We start from the raw sequence: 21,435 nt of genomic DNA on the forward strand, positions 1-21,435 counted from the left end.
TCCCACCAAAGCCCGTGCTGAGCCATGGGTGGGGGAGGGGATAAAGAGGGGTCAGGGCATCCCCATGGTCATGGAGAGGGTTCATCCTGAAATACACATGGGGGGACTCCAAATCGCCCTTTCTCTGTCACTGTCCTGCCCCAGCCTCCCCATAGCTTCTGCCCCCTCAGTCTCAGCCCCCTTTCCCTCCCCCCACATTCTTCTTTCCTCCCTCCCCCTGCCCCACACACTGCCTATTCTATAATGTCCCCCTCAGCCTCCCTCTCTGATGGGCAACAGGCTGGGCGGGAGATGGGAGCTTTGGGGGAGATGGCCTGATAGGGGGTGAGCATGGTGGGGGAGACAGAGGGGCTCTATCATGTGTAGCTCCCCTCATACAGCAAAGTGGAGGGCAGGATTGTTTTCACACTAACTCCCAGTTGAGATGGGGCAGCTTCGGGGGGGGAGCGGTGGGGGGGGAGGCAATGACCCCCCATTGCCACCGGGGCAGAATCAAGAGATGGGAGTTGGGGGCACAGGCTGGGGGTCAGTCTAGGGTCAGAAAAGCCAGGGGGCTCATTCCCATGCAGCCATCACCCCACCCCAACAGTCTGGGGTGGGCAGGATAGTTCCACCCCAGGCTGAGGCGTTGGCCATCTTAGCCAGTGGGCAGCATGGCTGCCCTGCGAGGGCTGCAGGGGGCAATGGGGCGGCCATGTTAACTGAGGGCAGCCAGGGGTCCCTGCCTACAATGGGGAGGTTGGGGCCCAGGGGCGTGAGCGGACAGGGGACGCAGGGGGAGAACAGAGGATGAGACGTGGGGGGCACAACGGGGGGCGAAGGGACACGGGATGGGGCAGAACTGGGAGGGTGGGAAGCTAATGGGGGGACATGAGGGAACTACAGGCTGGGGGGACAGAATGGGGGGACAGCCAGGGACATGAGGGGACACAGGACAGGGGTGAGGGGATGTGAATGGGGGAGGGGACACAGGCCAAGGGGAAGATCGGGGGGCTGAGGGGCCCAATGAGTGAAAGTTGGGGGTGGGGGGTGAAGGGCAAATCAGCTGGGGAGCCAGAGCTGGGGCATTTGCCAGGGAGACTAGTTTCTCTTGAGCTCTGTCCCCATGTTCTTGCCCCCTCCCCTTTCTGGGGGGCTGGTCAGCTCCCCCTCTCCCCGTGTCCCTTTCACAGCATCCTGGGGTTGGAGCGGGAAACTCTGCTCAGCCGTCGACCCCTGTGAGCTCTGCCCTGGGCCCTGAGCTGCACAGACCCGCTGCCCCAGGGATGGGATGGGGAAGGGACACAGAGCCTTTCATCTCTAGGGGGCTGGCTCTGATCTGTGCCCTTTTCTCTAAGCACCAGACCCCACCCCCCAACCAGAGCCAGGAGACAACTCAGGAGTCCTGGCTCCCAGCCACCCCCACCCCAATCACAAGATCTCATTCCCCTCCCAGAGCCAGGGTATATAACAGAGTAGGTGCTGGGCATCAGGTTTACATAGAGTTTTACCGGAAACCTACTGGCCACTATACTTACCTAACCACATCACGTTATCTTATTGTCTACAGCCAAGCCCTGCTATACAACCGCATTTGGTCCAATCTCTCGGACAGAGACAAACACTTACAGGATCTCTGTCAAGCATTATTAAAACTACAATACCCACCCGCTGAAGTGAAGAAACAGATTGACAGAGCCAGAGGTCACCTACTACAGGACAGGCCCAACAAAGAAAATAACAGAACCCCACTAGCCGTCACCTTCAGCCTCCAACTAAAACCTCTCCAGCACAACATCAAGGATCTACAACCTATCCTGAAGGACAATCCCTCGCTCTCACAGATCTTGGGAGGCAGACCAGTCCTTGCTTACAGACAGCCCTCTAACCTGAAGCAAATACTCACCAGCAACCACACACCACACAATAAAACACTAACCCAGGAATCAAACTCTGTAAAAAAACCCGGTGCCAACTCTGTCCACATATCTATTCAAGGGACACCATCCATCATAGGGCCTAATCACATCAGCCACATCATCAGGGGTTTGTTCACCTGCACATCTACCAATGTGATATATGCCATCATGTGCCAGCAATGCCCCTCTGCCATGTACATTAGCCAAACCGGACAGCCTCTATGCAAAAGAATAAACGGACACTAATCAGATGTAAAGAATTATAGCACTTAAAACCCATTCGGAGAACACTTCAACCTCCCTGGTCACTCAATTACAGACTTAAAAGTCACAATCCTTCAACAAAAAAAACTTCAAAAACAGATTCCAACAAGAAACTGCAGAACTGGAATTAATTTGCAAACTGGACACCATTAAATTAGGCTTGAATAAAGACTGGGAGTGGATGAGTCATCACACAAACTAAAAATTATTTCCCCATGCTAATTTCCCCCTACTGTTACTCACACCTTCTTGTCAACCATTTGAAATGGGCCATTCTGATTATCACTACAAAAGTTTTTTTTCTCCTGCTGATAATAGCCCACCTTAATTGATGTCTCATTAGAGTAGGTATGGCAACACCCATTTTTTCATCTTCTATCTAATCTATCTATCTATTGTATTTTCCACTGCATGCATCCAATGAAGTGGGTTTTAGCCCACAAAAGCTTATGTCCTCATAAATTTGTTAGTCTCTAAGGTGCCACTAAGGCTCCTCGTTCTTTTTACAGAGTTTCTCTGGCAGTAGCAGAAACACAAAGCAAGCGCCGGCTCTGGGCAGACTTCCCCTTTCGTGGATTTACTGGCTGTTCCTTTAAGAACTCAGGATCTACATTTATCTCTTCATGCCCCCTTCATGGGGACTGGAAACCACAACCCCTCCCAGCCCCCCATCCCATCTCTCTGCCACGTCACTTGGCTAAGAATAGATTCTGCAGTGACACTACCTGGGAAGGAGGTTGGCCAGGTCCCTCCACCCTCATGCACCAGAGAGAGGGTCGCTCCTTTGGGGGATACGGGAAGAGAGCCCTCCTCTGCCCTAAGCTGCTGCTCCAGGGAGGCTAGACGGGCCTGTTGGAAAAGGTCAGAGCAGCCTGGGCACCTCTTGACACCTCCTGAGGTTGCCCCGTTCCCAGCTGGTCCCTGGTCTGGGCAGCTGCCATATGGGGCTGGGAGGCGATGGGTGGGAGGACCAGGCAGCTGCAAGAGGGGATGTGGTTTGCTGGGCATTACAGGGATCTAGCTTTGCTCTGAGCACGGTAAATTTGTCCTGCAGATTGCAGAGAAACCATCTGATGGGGAAGAAAGAGTCCGAGCACATCACGGGTTTCCTGGGGCTGCAGGCCCCAGGGCAGTTCCTCATTTCGCTTGCACTCGGGCCTCAGGCTGGGTGGAGCTAGGCACCAGGGCATTAGTGGTGGCGCTGAGGGGCCCCCCACTGCTCCATCATGGCATCTGCTCTCACCATCCTCCTCCTCGGTGAGTATCAGAGACAGCCAGGCCATGTGCCCATGTGGGGGAAACTCAGACCAGGGTGTGAGCCCCTGGGGGGGGGATCTGAGACCAGGGCGTGTGCCCATCAGGGAGATCTGAGACCCGGGCATGTGACCATGTGGGGGATCTGAGACCAGGGTCCAGTCACTCTGGGATCTGGTCTCTAACAAGTTGTCTCCTCTTCAGGCGGCTGGCTGGCTGGGCAGAGCAGGGTGTCAGGACATGAGTATCTGTGGGGAATGGGGCAGCTGGGGGAATTTCCACATTAAGGATGAAGGATGTGGGTGAGAGTGAGGGGCGCCAGTCCCCCAAAGGGATGATCCTGTCAAATACGTGCTCCCCAGAGGTGCGGACTGAGACCTCGCCCTACTCATTACAGGGATGGGAACCTGTTGGAACAACTGGGGGATTTTGTAAACATGCTTTGTTGGGGGGCCTGTCCTTGGAGCTGCTTGCTCAAATGACCCCAATTTAGGAACCTCATGTCACAGAGTGTGGGGGAGTCAGGGCCTTGCTGTGACAGATTTATGTTACCAATCTGCCTGAGGCATCAAGTGATCAGGCTGAGGCCACAAGATCATTAGGGGAGGATATGAAGGAGCACACCAAGTGACTAAATTTTAAAGTTTTATTAGTAAAATAACAGCAGTGAGTGCAGGGTGCTCCCCATGTCACTCAGAGGAAGTAAGAAAGCATTAGTGCCCATGCCCTAACCCACTTTCATACTCACACACGCACAGCCCAAGCCAGGGTGTAATGTAAGAAGAAGAAGGGGAAGAGTGGATGAGAATTTTCCAGGGTCCAATGTTGATCTTCCATTTGCTTCAGCTCTCAGGAGGGTTTTTAAGTCCTGGGGTCTTTTGGGGGGGGTGTTTTGTTCAGGGACCTCTGTCTCCCATGCTCTTTGTACCAGTCCAAACCAGCTTTCTACGGCTTCCTCAACTTTTCCAAAACACACCGGCTTCAGGGACGCAAGACTGTTGTTTTCTCACTCACTGGCCTTCGCTGTCTCACTGGTTTTCGCAGCCCCTGCAGTTCTGTTCAGCTGAATCCTCCGTTCTCATGGCTGGACTGGATTGGAATCCAGGCCCCCGTCTTTCTTGGCAGGAAGCCGAGAGTCAGTTATGTGCTGTGGTGCTGGGCTGGAGTCAGCATTTTATCTTCGGACCTAGCTGGAACGTCAAGTTAACCCATTCCCTTCTCCCTTCCTCCCTCTATGGCCTTTTGTACCCTGCAAAGGAAACTTTCATTCCACAGTCACACCTTCAACCCTTCTCACAATGCACTTCACTATGTATACAAATGCTAGCAACATACAATGCTAAACAGCTTACCCAGGGGTCCCCATGGGGAGACAGTTATAGTGTGACACTACACCCACCCCCCAGTTCCTGTGATTCACCATGACTCTCAGCCAGACAGTAAAACAGAAGGTTTATTAAAACAGGAACACAGTTTAAAACAGAGCTGTAGGCACAGAGAACAGGACCCCTCAGCTGGGTCCATCTTGGTGGATGGGGAGCCCAGACCCGGGTTTTGTGCCTCCACCTGGCCGTCTCCCCAGCCAGTTCTAAACTGAAACACCCTCCAGCTGTCTCACCCAGCCACACTTACTGGCCCCTCCTCCAGCCTTTGCTCAGTTTCCTGGGCAGAAGGTGTCACCTGGCACCAACCCCGCTCCTGGGCTTAAGTTACTGCTGGCTCTCAAGTATCATCCCTCAGTGAAGTCACACCCTTATATCCCACCATCATCTAGTATTGGTGCAGACAGTAAACTAGTAAAACATTGCCAGATTAATACTCCCCACTCCGTTACACCCCGCAGGATAGATCCCAATTCACTGCATGACTGAGATGGGGGCAGGGAGGGTTCTGATCTCAGCTCTTTGGGGTCAGTCTGGAGTCACCCCTGACTGTAGCAGGGGCAGGGCTGAATTTACCCTGGAGAATTGAAGGAATCAGAGACTGGAAATTTCCTTTCTACCTCCTGTGTCTCACCCCGGCTGTGAGCCGCGGGGCCGGACTGCACCCCAGGGACGGGCAGGGGGTAAAACGCTGGAGCGACAGATGGGCAGAGGATTGAATCAGACGGATGTGGTTTGTGTCACCCCCACTCACTGCCTGTTTGTTTGGGCCTCCAGAGGGGTCCTATCCCAAACCCTCCATCTCCATCAGCCCCAGGGGGTGATTGCCGTGGGGGGAAACGTCACCATCCAGTGTCACCATCAGCTCCTGGACATGAGGATCCTCGTCTACAAGGATGAAGATGAGAATTATCTGAATTACACAGACCCTGCTGGCTCTGAGGCTGAATTTCCCATCACCAGCACCAGACGGGAACTCGGGGGCACCTACACCTGTCGTTATATCTACAGATCAGGAGGAACTGCCTACTCTGAGCCCAGCGACCCTGTGCAGATCATTGTAGCAGGTGAGGGGCCCAGTCCAGCACCTCGGCCCCCAGCCCCCGACCCAGCCAGGCCCCACGAGGTCTCCGTGAGCCCTGAGGCCCAGCCGATGGGATGTCCAGTCCAGCCAGTGAAGGTTGGGTAGAGGTGGGATATCTCGGCCCCGTGGTGCCTTGGTGCTCTAGATCCCAGGGGAGACCCTGACCCTGTCTCTGCCACGTCGCTGATGCTCCATGCTGGGGACGGGGCGTAGTGGCCGTGCCAAGGTCTGTCTCACACCCCGTCTCCCTCCCATCGCAGAGCTCAGCTCCCCCAAACCCTCCAGCTCCCTCAGCCCCAGTGGGCTGGGGGGTTGCTCTGGGGGGAGCCATGACTGTCCAGTGTCAGGGTCAGCGCCGGGGTCTGGAGTTTGCTCTGTACAAGGCTGGGGCCAGGAACGCAGCAGCGCAGGGCGGGGACTCAGCTGGGGTCAAATTTCCCATCCCCAAAGTGAGCCAGGCAGAGGGAGGCAGTAACACCTGCTATTATCCCCCTGACACATGGTCAGAGCCCAGCAACCCCATGGAGCTGGTGGTAGGAAGTGAGGGGCCTGGCTCAGCATCTTCATCCCAGCCCCAGGCCCAAATGGACCCTTGGCCCAGCAGAAGGGACACCCGGCCGGGTAACAGGGACGGAGTCACTGGGGGGTTCCCCAGCCAGGGGGGAGAAGCAGCTGATGGAGATTCAGGGCTGAGGGAGGGGGACTCCTGTTCCCAGTGGGAGCTGCAGAGCAGGGGGGCCTTTCCCAGGAAACACATCAGTTACAGGGTGATGGACGGAGCTGAAAGTTATAAACCTCAGTGTACAGTAGACTTGCACAGTCCCCTGTAAGTAAGTGGTGGTGCTGTGCACAGAACCCAGGAGTCCTGGCCCTCATCCTCCCTGCTCTAACCACTACATCCCGCTCCCCTCCCAGAGCCGGGGACAGAACCCAGTACTCCTGGCTCCCAGCCCTCCCAGCAGAGAAGCCAGGGAGTGAATGGACCCTGGAGACTGGCCTGGTGGGGAGCAGAGCTCTGGGCACCCAGGGGCTGGGGTTGCTCCATGTCTCATGCTGTTAGCCCAGGGCTCACAAGAAACTCTGGCCCCTGTGGAAATGCATCCAGGAGCCCGTCCCCAGGGCTGCCGGGTCTGACCCACCCCTGAGGCCGCGTGATGAGGACGGGCCCCAGAAGGGAGCGACGGGGCCCGTGTCTCACGGCCTGTCTGCTTCCCACTGCAGAGCCCAGCTACCCCAAACCCAGCATCTCCCTGCTGAGCTCCAGCGGGGGGGTCTCCCAGGGGAAGCCATGACCATCCGGTGTTGGGGCATGTGGTTCGTGCTGAATAAAGAGGGACACCATTTCCCACCTGTGGATTCAGATGGGTTTGGGGCTGAGTTTTCCGTCAGCAATGTGCACCAGGAGCACGGCGGGAGCTACAGCTGCTCCTGTCACAGCAGATCAGAGCCGTTCACCGTGTTGGACCCCAGCGACCCTGTGGAACTGGTGGTGAGAGGTGAGGGGCCCGGCTCGGCATCCTCGTTCCCAGCCCTACCCCCTGCCAGACCCTCATGGGGGTCTCTGCATCAATGGGATGCTCAGAGCCAGGCTCTGCCCTGAGCCCTGACCCAGCAGAAGGGACGCCCGGCCGTGGAGCAAGGATGGAGTCACAGGGTTCCCCAGCCAGGGGGGAGCAGCAGCCCCTGGAGACTCGGGCAGGGAGGCTACTTTAATGCTGCCCCTTGTGCGTAGGAACCGTGAGTCGCTATTTAATCCTATGATCCCATCCCCTCTGTTCTCCAGGCCCCGCCTCAGGCAGTGCCCCGTCCAGGGCTGAATGAGGCAGGTGCTGAAGGAGAAGTGGTGTCTTGGTGGATACGGCGCTGGGCTGGGACCCAGGAGATCTGGCTCAGCTCCTGGTGCGGCCACAGACTCTGTGTGATGGGAGTACGTCAGTTTTCAAAAGCGTCCTTCATTGTGTCAAGGGGGCGAGGGGCTCAATCTTGGGGGATCTCAGGCCAAGTGCCTACAACTGAAACACCCACAGTTGGCGGAGACCTCTGCCAATGCTGGCCTCAATAGCACTGCATAAACACAGAGTGGAGAGACAGTCTCTGCTCCTGTGAGCTCACTAAGAAAAGTGAATCTGTCCGTGCCTCAGTTTCCCCCCTGTAGAATGGGGTGAAAGATGCCTTACTGCCTCCTGGGTGGCTGACTCCCTTCCTCTGTGGGGCTCAGGCCCTGCTGTGCCAGGTGCCAGAGACCAGGCCGTGGTTCACTCTGTTCTCGGGAGAGCTGGACGCAGTGAATGATGCAGGGGCTACACACGGCATATAAGGATCCCAAGAACTGGGCAGCCGTAGCTCTGTGTCTGTGGGACTGGGAGCCCATCTCATAGGGCCGGGATTTTGTGGTCAGGGGGCTCTGGGATCTGGGAGAGAATCTCTGCCAGGGGGTCCCCGGATCTGCCTGTAGCTGGGGCCAGCCAGGGAATCATAGAAGATGAGGTTTGGAAGAGACCTCAGGAGGTTCTAGTCCAGCTCCCTGCTCAAAGCAGGACCAACCCCAACTAAATCATCTCAGCCAGGGCTTTGTCAAGCTGGGCCTTAAAAACCTCTAAGGATGGAGATTCCATCTCCTCCGTAGGGAACCCAGTCCAGTGCTTCACCACCCTCCTAGTGAAATAGTGTTTCCTAATATCCAACCCGGATCTTCCCCACTGCAACTTGAGACCATTGCTCCTTGTTCTGTCATCTGCCACCACTGAGAGCAGCCGAGCTCCATCCTCTTTGGAAACCCCCTTCAGGTAGTTGAAGGCTGCTATCAAATCCCCCCTCAGTCTTCTCCTCTGTAGCTGGAGGCCGGGGCTGGGTGGGTGCCTGGGTCTGGCTCGGTGCCTGGGTCTGGCTCTCACAGCCTGTCTCCTGTGTGCAGATCCCAGCTTACCCAGACCCTCCATCTCTCTCAGCCCCACTGCGGTCACTGCCCCAGGGGCAGACATCACCATCCAGTGTCAGGGGCAGCGCCGGGACGTGAGGTTCTTCCTGCACAAGGCTGGAGACCTGAACCCGCAACAACACATGGACCCTGCTGGGGCCGGGGCCGAGTTCCTCATCCCCACCGTGGGCCGGCAGCATGGAGGGAATTACAGCTGCAGCTACCGGCCCCAGTCAGATCCCTTCGTCTCCTCGCAGTCCAGCGACCCCGTGCAGCTGGTGGTAGCAGGTGAGGGGCCTGGCTCGGTGTCCCCACTCCCAGCTGCACCCTCAGAAGTTCGGCACCTGACGGGATGCTCAGGGCCAGGCTCTGCCCAGAGCCCTAGGACTGGCCTGGACAGGGAGCAGAGACAGTGTCTGTCATAACCTTTAGTCCCAAATTTGGACCTTAGCGTCCAAAATATGAGGGTTAGCATGATAACCTCCAAGCTTAGTTACCAGCTTGGACCTGGTACTTGCTGCCACCACCCAAAAAATTAGAGTGTTTTGGGGCACTTTGGTCCCCCTGAAAAACCTTCCCTGGGGACCCCAAGACCCAAATCCCTTGAGTCTCACAACAAAGGGAAATAATCCTTTTTCCCTTCCCCCCTCCAGGTGCTCCTGGAGAGATACACAGACACAAGCTCTGTGAATCCAAACAGAGTGACTCCCCCTCTCCGTTCCCAGTCCTGGAAACAAAAGCACTTTCCTCTTCACCCAGAGGGAATGCAAAATCAGGCTAGCAAATCCAACACACACAGATCTCCCCCTGATTTCTTCCTCCCACCAATTCCCTGGTGAGTACAGACTCAATTTCCCTGAAGTAAAGAAAAACTCCAACAGGTTTTAAAAGAAAGCTTTATATAAAAAAGAAAGAAAAATACATACAAATGGTCTCTCTGTATTAAGGTGACAAAATACAGGGTAAATTGCTTAAAAGAATATTGAATAAACAGTCTTATTCAAAAAGAATACAAATCAAAGCACTCCAGCACTTATATTCATGCAAATACCAAAGAAAAGAAACCATATAACTTACTATCTGATCTCTTTGTCCTTACACTTAGAAACAGAAGATTAGAAAACAGAAACTACTTCTCCAAAGCTCAGAGAAAGCAGGCAGACAGAAAACAAAAACCTCAGACACAAAATTCCCTCCACCCAGAGTTGAAAAAATCCGGTTTCCTGATTGGTCCTCTGGTCAGGTGCTTCAGGTGAAAGAGACATTAACCCTTAGCTATCTGTTTATGACAGTGTCACTGGGGGGTTCCCCAGCCGGCGGGGAGCAGCAGCTCTTGGGGACTCAGGGCTGGATCCCTGCCCCAGGGGGAGCTGCAGAGCAGGGGCATTTCCCAGGGGATGCTCCCCCAGCTGCCCCCGCACTGGGGACGCACAGAGGAGTCAGGGCTCAGGAGCTGCCGAGCTGGCCCCTCCCCCAGCCACAAACCCCCCCTCCCCAGACTGACAGTGAGGATCGATGCTGAGTCACGGGCTGAGGTGGATTAAGGTTTCCTGGGACCCTGGGCCAGAGCAAGGGGGATCCCTCCCCCCCCTTCCACCTGCGTCCCTCTCCTGTTCCGCCTCCTTGGCCTGCAGCCCCGCCCACGGCCCCGCCCCTTTCTACTCCTTCCCGGGGCCCCGCCCCTATTCCACCCACGGCCCCACCCCATTCTGTCCCCACACTGCAGCCCCACAACCCATTCGCTACTTTCTCCCCCCCACTGCAGCCCCAAGACCGGAGAAGCTCTGTCCCCACCCTTCGGCCCCGAGGTGCAGCGGGGAGTGAGAGTCCCCCAGCCCTGTGATGTTGCAAGGGGAACAGTGCCGATGAGTAGGGGCAAGATTGTAAATACTGCCACCATTTTCCACAGGCAGGGGTTATAGAAGCCAATATCTCACTCCTGAGGTGTAGGGTGCGAGGATGTAGGGTGCAAGGATGTAAGGGTGCATCTCCTGAATACATGTGGCTTCAGACCCGGTCCCTATGCTGCTCGCCTGTATGCCGCTTTGGTCCCTGCACAAGTGATTGATGAGCAGTGCTGGAAAGTTTCCTACAATGAGGGAAGGAACAAAGCAGCTCTGCCAAGGAACCTTTGGCAGAGGATTGATGAATACCTCCCAGAAAGTTTCCTAGGGATCTCTCTGGAGATTCCCGTGAAATCTCAGTGCGTATCAACACCCTGTTCCACTGCACTGCTTAGCTGCACAGGGAATGTGGAGCACATGCAAACACAGCTAGTCTTGTACATTTCTATCCCAGTGTGCCCATGGAGAGGTGGCTGGGGCAGGGCAAGGAGAGGCCGAGGGGACCTAGAAGCCAATTGCATTTTCTCTCCATCAGCTGGGGAAGGAGAAATCAGTTCAGTGGGGAATGATCACAAGTGAATCAGAGTTCGCTGGTGTAGCAGGAACTGCTGGGTGAGGACATCAGGAAACAGAATCCACAGCTTCTATTGATAATGTTTTCCAGTGTTTAATCACCCTCACTGTTAAAAATTGGTGCCTGGCTTCTAATCTGAATGTCTCTGGCTTCAGCTGGCAGCCATTGGTTCTTGTTCTGCCTTTCGCGGCGAGATTAACAAGCACTTTGGGACTCATTATTTTCTCTCCAGGAAGGCCCTACTCCACCGTCATCAAATCACCTCTCAGTCATCTTCCACAGCGAAATGAGATTGAGCCCCTGAAATATCTCACTTTAAGCCATATTCTCGAGCTCTCAGATGATTTTTATGGCTCTTTATGCACCCCCTCCAATTTTTCATCATCCTTTTTACAACACGGACACCAGAACTGTACAGAGTGTTCCAGTCACTGTCTTACCAGTGCTACAGGGACCCAGAGATGCAGCAGCTACTTGTGGCTGCCGTGTACTCATCCGGGGGGAGACACTGGCTAGATGGGCCCATGGGGGCTCGGGGATGGAGGGCACTGGGCTGGGGGGGGGGGGGAATTAAGTAGATAGATGGGTATAGAGGGGTGCTCTGGATTTAGCACGGTCCCTGTCCCTGGGACCGTGCGGCGAGGACGGGGCGCAGTGACTGTGCCGGGGTCTGTCTCACGGCCTGTCTCCTTCTCACTGCAGAGCTCATCTACCCCAAACCCTCCATCTCCCTGAGCACCTGAACGTGCTGGGGACGTGGCTGAGTTTCCCACTCGGAACATGAGCCAGAGAGACACAGGAAGTTACAGCTGCAGATGAAGCACCAAATCAGACCCGCCCGTCTGGTCAGAGCCCAGCAACCTGGTGGAGCTGGTGGTAGCAGGCTAGGGCCCAGCTTGGTATCCCCATACCCAGTCCCACAACCAGCCGGACCCTCAGGGGATCTCGGTGCTCAGAGCCAGGCTCTGCCCTGGGCCCAGCAGAGCGGACACCTGGCTGGGGAGTGGGGATGGAGTCACTGGGGGGTTCCCAGCTGGGATAAGGAGCAGCTGCTGGAGATCCAGGGCTTAGGGAGGGAGGATTCCTTGAAAACAGCCATGAAACAGCTGTGGTGGGGAGAACCCCAAGGATTCCTGGGCAGCTGAAGTAGGGTGAGAAAAAAAAACAGATGGGACATCAGGCAGCAGCTCCCTGCAGCCCGGCGCGCTCCTGGCAGAAACGGCTGGTAGAGTTTGGAGGGAGGCTGCCCAGCCCCTGGAGAGAGACATCAGAAGCCAGCAAGGTAACTACTGGCACCAGAAATGAAGGGACCCAGTGAGCAGGAGCCAGTGGAAAGAGACCTGGTGCTGAGCTGTGTCATCAGAAAGACGCCAGGCACAGAGCTGGCAGGGAGAAAGTCCCGTTGAGAAGTGACAGAGATGGCATGAAGGACTAGCTGTCTTGGTTTGAGCTGGAACTCAGAACTAGAATGACCAGATACCAAGGGTGAGAAGTCGGGACAGGGAGTGGAGGGTTTTAGGTGTGTATATAAGACAAATCCAGAATACTGGCACTGTCCCTATAAAATGGGGGTGTCATAAACAGATAGCTAAGGGTTAATGTCTCTTTCACCTGAAGCACCTGACCAGAGGACCAATCAGGAAACCGGATTTTTTCAACTCTGGGTGGAGGGAAGTTTGTGTCTGAGTCTTTGTTTTCTGTCTGCCTGCTTTCTCTGAGCTTTGGAGAAGTAGTTTCTGCTTTCTAATATTCTGTTTCTAAGTGTAAGGACAAAGAGATCAGATAGTAAGTTATATGGTTTCTTTTCTTTGGTATTTGCATGAATATAAGTGCTGGAGTGCTTTGATTTGTATTCTTTTTGAATAAGGCTGTTTATTCATATTTCTTTTAAGTAATTAACCCTGTATTTGTCACCTTAATACAGAGAGACCATTTGTATGTATTTTTCTTTCTTTTTTATATAAAGCTTTCTTTTTAAAACCTGTTAAAGTTTTCTTTACTGGGAAATTTCAGGGAAATTGAGTCTGTACTCACCAGGGAATTGGTGGGAGGAAGAAATCAGGGGGAGATCTGTCTGTGTTGGATTTGCTAGCCTGATTTTGCATTCCCTCTGGGTGAAGAGGAAAGTGCTTTTGTTTCCAGGACTGGGAACGGAGAGGGGGAGTCACTCTGTTTGGATTCACAGAGCTTGTGTCTGTGGATCTCTCCAGGAGCACCTGGAGGGGGGAAGGGAAAAAGGATTATTTCCCTTTGTTGTGAGACTCAAGGGATTTGGGTCTTGGGGTCCCCAGGGAAGGTTTTTCAGGGGGACCAGAGTGCCCCAAAACACTCTAATTTTTTGAGTGGTGGCAGCAAGTACCAGGTCCAAGCTGGTAACTAAGCTTGGAGGTTTTCATGCTAACCCCCATATTTTGGACGCTAAGGTCCAAATCTGGGACTAGAGTTATGATAGGGGGCATCTGGTCACCCTACTCAGAGCAGCCAACAGACAGCGCAAGAGAACATAAGAACAGCCGTACTGGGTCAGACCAAAGTTCCATCTAGCCCAGTATCTGTCTACCGACAGTGGCCAAGTGCCCCAGAGGGAGTGAACCTAATAGGCAATGATCAAGTGATCTCTCTCCTGCCATCCACCTCCATCCTCTGACAAACAGAAGCTAGGGACACCATTCCTTACCCATCCTGGCTAATAGCCATTAATGGACTTACCCACCATGAATTTATCCAGTTCTCTTTTAAACGCTGTTATAGTCCTAGCCTTCACAACCTCCTCAGGTAAGGAGTTCCACAAGTTGACTGTGCGCTGCGTGAAGAAGAACTTCCTTTTATTTGTTTTAAACCTGCTGCCCGTTAATTTCATTTGGTGACCCCTAGTTCTTGTATTATGGGAAGAAGTAAATAACTTTTCCTTATCCACTTTCTCCACATCACTCATGATTTTATAGACCTCTATCAAATCCCCCCTTAGTCTCCTCTTTTCCAAGCTGAAGAGTCCTAGCCTCTTTAATCTCTCCTCATATGGGACCCTCTCCAAACCCCTAATCATTTTAGTTGCCCTTTTCTGAACCTTTTCTAGTGCTAGAATATCTTTTTGAGGTGAGGAGACCACATCTGTACACAGTATTCGAGATGTGGACGTACCATGGATTTATATAAGGGCAATAATATAGTCTCAGTCTTATTCTCTATCCCCTTTTTAATGATTCCTAACATCCTGTTTGCTTTTTTGACCGCCTCTGCACACTGCGTAGACATCTTCAGAGAACTGTCCATGATGACTCCAAGATCTTTTTCCTGATTGGTTGTAGCTAAATTAGCCCCCATCATATTGTATAGCTCAAACTGCAGCGAACTGGCCTAAGAAATTTCCCTGCAAATTCGGGACGTACAGAGGCTGCAATCAGAGCAGGCGTGAAGGGACCGTGGCGTGGTGGGTTCTGGCCTAGTGCCTTGGACGTTCGAACTCCAGCTCCTGGTGCTCCAGGAATGTAAATTGTTGCCTATGAAGTGGGTTTAATTCAGCCAATGGTAGTTACTGTTCAGGCAGCTCAGCAATAGTTCCCAGTGTGACCCTCCCCAGCAGTTCCTGCTACACCAGTGAACTCTGATTCACTTGTGATCATTCCCCACCGAACTGATATCTCCTTCCCTAGCTGATGGAGAGAAAACACAATTGGTGTGTAGGTCCCCTCGGCCTCTCCTTGCCCTGCCCCAGCCACCCCTCCATGGGCTCCTTGCAGATGGATCCGTGCCATTGCCCTGCTGAGGGGTGGGGGACCCTGTGTCTCTTGTGTCGCTAGCCCAGATATCTTGGTCTTGGATTCAGGGAAAAAGCATCCAGGAAACTCTCCCTGTAGGCCCCTGTATCGGCCTCATCACTGGGGCTGGGCTGTGGGGACGGGACGCAGTGACCGTGTTGGGGTCTGTGTCTCACGGCCTGTCTCCTCCTGCCTGCAAAGCTCAGCTACTCCAAATCCAGCATCTCCCTGCTCCCCAGTGGGCAGGTCGCCCTGGAGGGAGCCATGACCATCTGGTGTGAGTGTTGGGGAGAGAGATTCCTTCTGAGGGGCTTGAGGGAATATTTTGGGGAAACAGGAACTCCAAGTGGTCTTTTTCCTGAATCTTTGCCTAAATCACTCGGTGGTGGCAACGATACCATCCAAGGACAAGGAAAGGATTTGTGCTTTGGGGAAGTTTTAACCTAAGCTGGTAGAAATAAGCTTAGGGGGTCTTTTATGCGGGTCCCCACATCTGTACCCCAGAGTTCAGAGTGGGAAGGGAATCCTGACATCTTCATTAGTCAACTTTTGAAGTCTTTCCTTTTTCCAGTAGTTTGTCAATGGATAGCTCTCAGATTGATCCAAATGTAGCTTCTATTGCTGGACAAAGATCTATTAGTCTTGTAACAGATGCCTGGATGGCCTTGTTTAATGACCCAAGTGTTTTCAACAGTAGACTTACAAGAGAGAGAATGGCAATAGTCTTCTCTGAACGTAGTAGCAAAAGTCATCCACCAGTCTCACTACTTAGATCCATCCCATCTTGGTAGATACTTTCCAAAGCCAGTAATAACGGCTGGAGTAATTTTAAGACAACAGCCAAGGATTGCTCATGAGAAAGCCAGAGGGTTTTCCCAGGTTGGACTAATTTGAACTTCAGTCCCAATGTATGTTCTATGTTTTCCAAGATATTCAGTCTTTTTGGACTCTTGCTGAAAAAAGAATATAACGAAGACATTAAATTTATAGCTTTTTAAATGTCTTTTGAAGAGTCTGCAGCTCGTACTAGCGCTAGTTGGAGTAGATGGCCTCTGCAGTGTGTATAGGAGAGGTTAGGGTTACACTTTTCTCTGAGCAAAGCTTGTGCTCCACCATGTCTTCCAGAGAAGTTTGCAGCTCCAGCAAATGCACAAGCAACCATCTCTTTGGGTTCCAATTGACAAGCTTTTAACTCTTCTAAGATGTGGGTTGTCACAGATGCAGCCGATGTGTCTTCTATAACTTGAACATCTAGCAATGCATCTACTGACCTACCACGGACATCAAGATAACATACACGGTGACTTAATACTTGATGCCTGTTTGCATTGGTGCGTTCATCAGCCATGTATGCAAATGTTTTGAATGTGGTGAGAGAGTTCTTCACTTTTTCAGCTGTTGAGTCTTTCACTGCTGCTTGACATGCGTCTAGCCAGTCAGTTGAGTTTCTTGCAGAAAGATAGTGAGCATTTGCTGGTCTTGTTCAGAACCAGTGTTCAACGTCAGGATGAACAAGTGACAATGCACTTAACATTGGCCTCCAGTTTGTAGCGTGTGGTATCTCCTGCTTAAATAGAAAGTAGGATGCCACAGCCATGTTTGTTCTCATGAACTGTGTTGTGTCTCCAGCATTCTTAACAGCCTCATTAACACTCACCAGTGTTGTCCTTGGTCAGTGGAGACTCACAGTTTAGAGCTGCTTTCACATGAGTTCACCTCCCAGGTGGGGGACAAGAAGGCACCTTGCTCTTTCCTCCAGCTGCTCTCTGTTCGCTCTGGCCACTGCTGTTTGTTGAGCCACCATTCACTGCAACACTCTGTTGCCGATTGCCCTGTGTGGTCACCTTCTGCTGCCACCTGCCTCTGTGATCTCTGCAAGTTGGTCTCTTGAGTTTCCACCAGCTCTCAGTGATTTCAGCTCTCAGTGGGGGAACCTCACTGCTAGTACAGGCTGGGTCGTCTCTTCCACAGAAATACTGTCCCACAGCAGGTCTAAGCACTTAGACCTGATTATCAGTGATTTCAGCTGCAGTGGCCACTTAACAAAACAAAAGACTCTCTATGGAGCCTAATCAGCTCTGTCTTTAAACAATGGAGAGGGGCAGGTCAAATAGTACTTGTGACTCATAGACTTTAAGGTCAGAAGGGACCATTATGATTGTCTAGTCTGACCTGCAGGCCACAGAATCTCACCCACCCACTCCTGTAACAAATCCCTAACCTATGTCTGAGTTATTGAAGTCCTCAATCATGGTTTAAAGACCTCAAGGTGCAGAGAATCCTCCAGCCAGGGGCGGCTCTATGCATTTTGCTGTCCTAAGCACGGCAGGCAGGCTGCCTTCGGGAGGTCCGCCTGCAGGAGGTCCGCCGAAGTCATGGGACCAGCGGACCCTCCGCAGGCAAGCCGCCAAAGGCAGCCTGCCTGCTGCCCTCGCGGCGACCGGCAGAGCGTCCCCAGTGGCTTGCCGCTCCAAGCACACACTTGGCGTGCTGGTGCCTGGAGCCGCCCCTGCCTCCAGCAAGTGACCTGTGCCCCATGCTGCAGAGGAAGGCAAAAAACCTCCAGGGCCTCTGCCAATCTGCCCTGGAGGAAAATTCCTTCCTGACCCCAAATATGGTGATCAGCTAAACCCTGAGCATGTGGGCAAGACTCACCAGCCAGACACTCAGGAAAGAATTCTCTGTAGTAACTCAGATCCCATCCTGTCTAACATCCCATCACAGACCACTGGGCATATTTATCTGCTAATAATCAAAGATCAATTAATTGCCAAAATTAGGCTATCCCATCATACCATCCCCTCCATAAACTTATCAAGCTTCGTCTTGAAGCCAGATATGACTCAGGCAGACCACCGATCAAAACACCCGTCCCCACCCTCTCTCTTGGATGCCCTCCATCAGCACAGGCTAAGTACAGTTCTACTGTTCTTTACTCGTACAATAAGAATAACAAAATGTCTTTACCTCCCCCGCATTCAAATGATTTGTGACCCAACCCCAGCCAAAATCTACCACTTGGGCAACACAGCTCTGTTTGCTGGATACTTAGGTAGATTAGGTGTGAATGTAAATACAATCTGGTCCTGAAGCCTTTCCCCGCAGCCCCCAGCTCATCACTAGCTGTCAGGGAGAGCTCATTTAGACTTTGCTTACAAATTGTCATTTGAAATTGTTTGGTTGGCCAATGTCATTGAAATGACTGCACTGACCTTGTCATAAAAAACAGCAGCTGTATAAGGAAGCTAGTCTAAGTTCATACTTTTCAAACCTATTATACTTTTTCAGATACACGTATTTTATCGTACACTTTATATGCTTTTAAAGTGTGTATTATTGTTTCAATTTCAAATCAAATTTCCAAACAATCACTAAATTGGCAACACTGCCTGTAACTAGTTCACAAAACTGGGAGGGGGTGTTGGGGAAATTCAGGGGGGCGTATAGGGAAATCCCTGGTCGGGGGTGTGAGAGGACAGGGGGTGTGGGGAGAACAGGGGACGGGACGTGGGGCATGAGGGACACAACGGGGGGCGAAGGGACATGGGATGGGGCAGCATTGGGAGGGTGGGGAGCTGATGAGGGGGATGAGAGGGAACTACAGGCTGGGGGGACAGAACTGAGGGGGAACAGGCAGGGACATGAGGAGACATGGGATGGGGGTGGGGTTGGGGGAGCGTGAATGGGGGAGGGGACGCAGTCCAAGGGGCAGATCGGGGGGCTGAGGGGCGCAATGGGTGAATGATGGGGTGTGTGTGCAAAGGGCAAACGAGCTGTGGAGCCAGAGCTGGGGCATATGCCGGGGGGGATGTTTCTCTTGAGCTCTATCCCCATGTTCTTGCCCCCTCCCCTTCCTGGGGACTTGTAGGCTCCCACTTCCCCCATGTCCCTTTCACAGCATCCTGAGGTCGGAGAGGGAACTTGGCTCAGCCATCAACCTCTGTGAGCTCTGCCCAGGGCCCTGAGCTGTGCAGACCCACTGCTCCGGGATGGGATGGGGAAGGGACACGAGGCCTTTCACCTCTAGGGGGCTGGGTCTAATCTGTGTCCTTTTCTCTATACACCAGACCCCAGCAGACCCCACAACCAGAGCCAGGGAGAGAACTCAGGAGTCCTGGCTCCCAGTCACCCCTGCCCCCAATCACTAGACCATATTCCCCTGCCAGAGCCGGGGTATATAACAGGGTAGGTGCCAGGCATCAGGTTCAAGCAGTTCCACTGGAAGTAGCAGAAACAGGAAGCGAGCGCCGGCTCTGGGCACACTTCCCCTTTCACGGCTTTGTCTGCTGTTCCTTTAACGACTCAGGATCTACATTTATCCCTCCCTCCCCAACTCATGGGAACCAGAAACCACAACCCCTCTCCGCCCCCCATTTCTGCAGTGATGGTACCTGAGAGGGAGGTTGGGCAGGCCCCTCCACTCTCATGCTCCAGGGCGAGTGCTGGGCCCAGGCGGGTCAGGAAGGAATCTCTGTCCCGCTCCATGAGAGAGGGTCGCTCCTTGGGGGGTTGGGGGGAGACATTCCTCCTTTGCTCTGAGCTGCTGCGCCAGGGAGGCTAGACGGGCCTGTTGGAAAAGGTCAGGGCAGCCTGAGCTTGGGCACCTCTTGATGCCTCCTGAGATTGTTCCATTCCCAGCTGGTCCCTGGACTGGGCAGCTTCCATGTGGGGTTGGAATGTGATGGTGGGGGTAGGGGCTGGGTTGCTGCAGGAGTGGATGTGGTTTGCTCGGCGTTGCAGGCAGCTGGCTTTGCGCTGACCGGTAAATTTGGGCTGGAGATTGCTGAGAAACCATCTAATGGGGAAGAAAAGGGCTGAGCACATCACGGGCTTCCTGGGGCTGCAGCCCCCGGCGCAGTTCCTCATTCCGCTCGCACTCGGGCCTCAGACTCAGTGCAGCTGGGCACTGGGGTGTTGGTGGCAACTCTGAGAGGTCCCCCACTGTCCCATCATGGCGTCTGCTCTCACTGTCCTCCTCCTCGGTGAGTAACAGAGAGAGACAGAGAGAGTGCCCATGGTGGGGATCTGAGACCAGGGTGTGTGCCAGTGGGGTGGCAGTGAGACCAGGGCTTGTGTACATGGGGGGATCTGAGACTAGTCACTCTGGGATCTGGTCTCTAACAAGCTGTCTCCTCTCCAGGCTGCTGGCTGGCTGGGTGCAGCGGGGTGTCAGGACGTGAGTATCTGTGGGGAATGGGGCAGCTGGGGGAATTTCTGCTTTAAGGATGAAGGACGTGGGTGGGGGTGTGGGGCACCAATCCCTCAGAGGGATGAAACTGTCAGACATGTTCTCCCCACGGGTGGGAACTGAGACCTCACTCTAATCATTACCGGGATGGGAACCTGTTGGATCAACCGGGGGATTTTGTAAACATGTTTTTTGGGGGGGCCTGTCTTGATAGCCGCTTGATCAAATGACTCAGATTTAGACCAGGAACCTCATGTCATGGAGTGTGGGGGAGTCAGGGCCCTGCACCCCCCACTTCCTGCGATAAACGGTGACTCTCAGCCAGCCAGTAAAACAGAAGGTTTGTTAGATGACTGGAACACAGTCCCAAGCAGGGCTTGTAGGTACAGAAAACAAGAGCCCCCCAGTCGGGTCCATCTTGGTGGGTGGGGAGCCCAGACCCAGGTTCTGGGCCTCCCCCTTCTCCCCAGCCAGCTCCAAACTGAAACCCCTTCCAGCCGTCTCACCCCGCCACACACCTGGCCCCTCCTCCAGCCTTTGTCCAGTTTCCTGGGTAGAAGGTGTCACCTGGCTCCAACCCCCTCTGGGCTCAGGTTACTGCTGGCTCTGAGGTATCATCCCTCAGTGAAGTCACACCCTGTTTCCCATCACCATTTAGTATTGGTGCAGTACCCCAGGGAAACGGTGGCATGCCCCTTGTTAGCAGAAGACAGTAAACTAGTAAAACTCCCACACAACATTCCCAGATTAATACTTCCCACTCCCTGCTCAGTCACATCTCTCCCCCCTTCGAGACTGAACTGAGCGGGGTCACTCTGACCAGTGACCTGGGGAAGTTCAGGCCCCCCTCTCTGGGACAACACATCACCTATCGCATTGGCACTTCCCTTCACATGGACCACGTCCATGTCATAGTCCTGCAGGAGCAGGCTCCACCTCAGGAGCTTGGCGTTGGCTCCTTTCATCTGGTGCAGCCAGGTCAGGGGAGAGTGGTCAGTGTACACGGTGAAGTGTCGCCCAAAGAGATATGGCTCTAGCTTCTTAAGGGCCCACACCATGGCCTGACATTCCTTCTCGATGGCCGCGTAGTTCTGCTCCCGGGGTAGCAACTTCTTGCTCAGGTAGACAATGGGGCGTCTCTCCCCTTTTTCATCATCCTGCATTAACACCGCCCCCAGTCCCGTGTCTAAGGTGTTGATGAACACCATGAAGTCGGGGTTTACCAGAACTGGGCCACTGACCAGAGCTTCCTTCAGCGCACAGAGAGCCTCC

At 53.6% G+C, this 21,435-nt stretch overlaps 1 protein-coding gene across 1 annotated transcript in view; it reads left to right on the forward strand.

Moving 5' to 3' along the window:
* The first annotated feature begins 5,022 nt into the window (after positions 1-5,022).
* Positions 5,023-21,435, forward strand: part of LOC127036922 (immunoglobulin superfamily member 1-like) — a 133,252-nt gene continuing 116,839 nt past the window's right edge. Inside the window, exons 1-2 of the mRNA XM_050928206.1 lie at positions 5,023-5,865; positions 20,116-20,151. Coding sequence (XP_050784163.1) covers positions 5,502-5,865; positions 20,116-20,151 — 400 coding nt within the window. The 5' untranslated portion in view covers positions 5,023-5,501. The remainder of the gene's footprint in view (positions 5,866-20,115; positions 20,152-21,435) is intronic.

Source organism: Gopherus flavomarginatus, chromosome 18 (genome assembly GCF_025201925.1).
Source record: "Gopherus flavomarginatus isolate rGopFla2 chromosome 18, rGopFla2.mat.asm, whole genome shotgun sequence".
NCBI lineage: Eukaryota > Metazoa > Chordata > Testudines > Testudinidae > Gopherus > Gopherus flavomarginatus.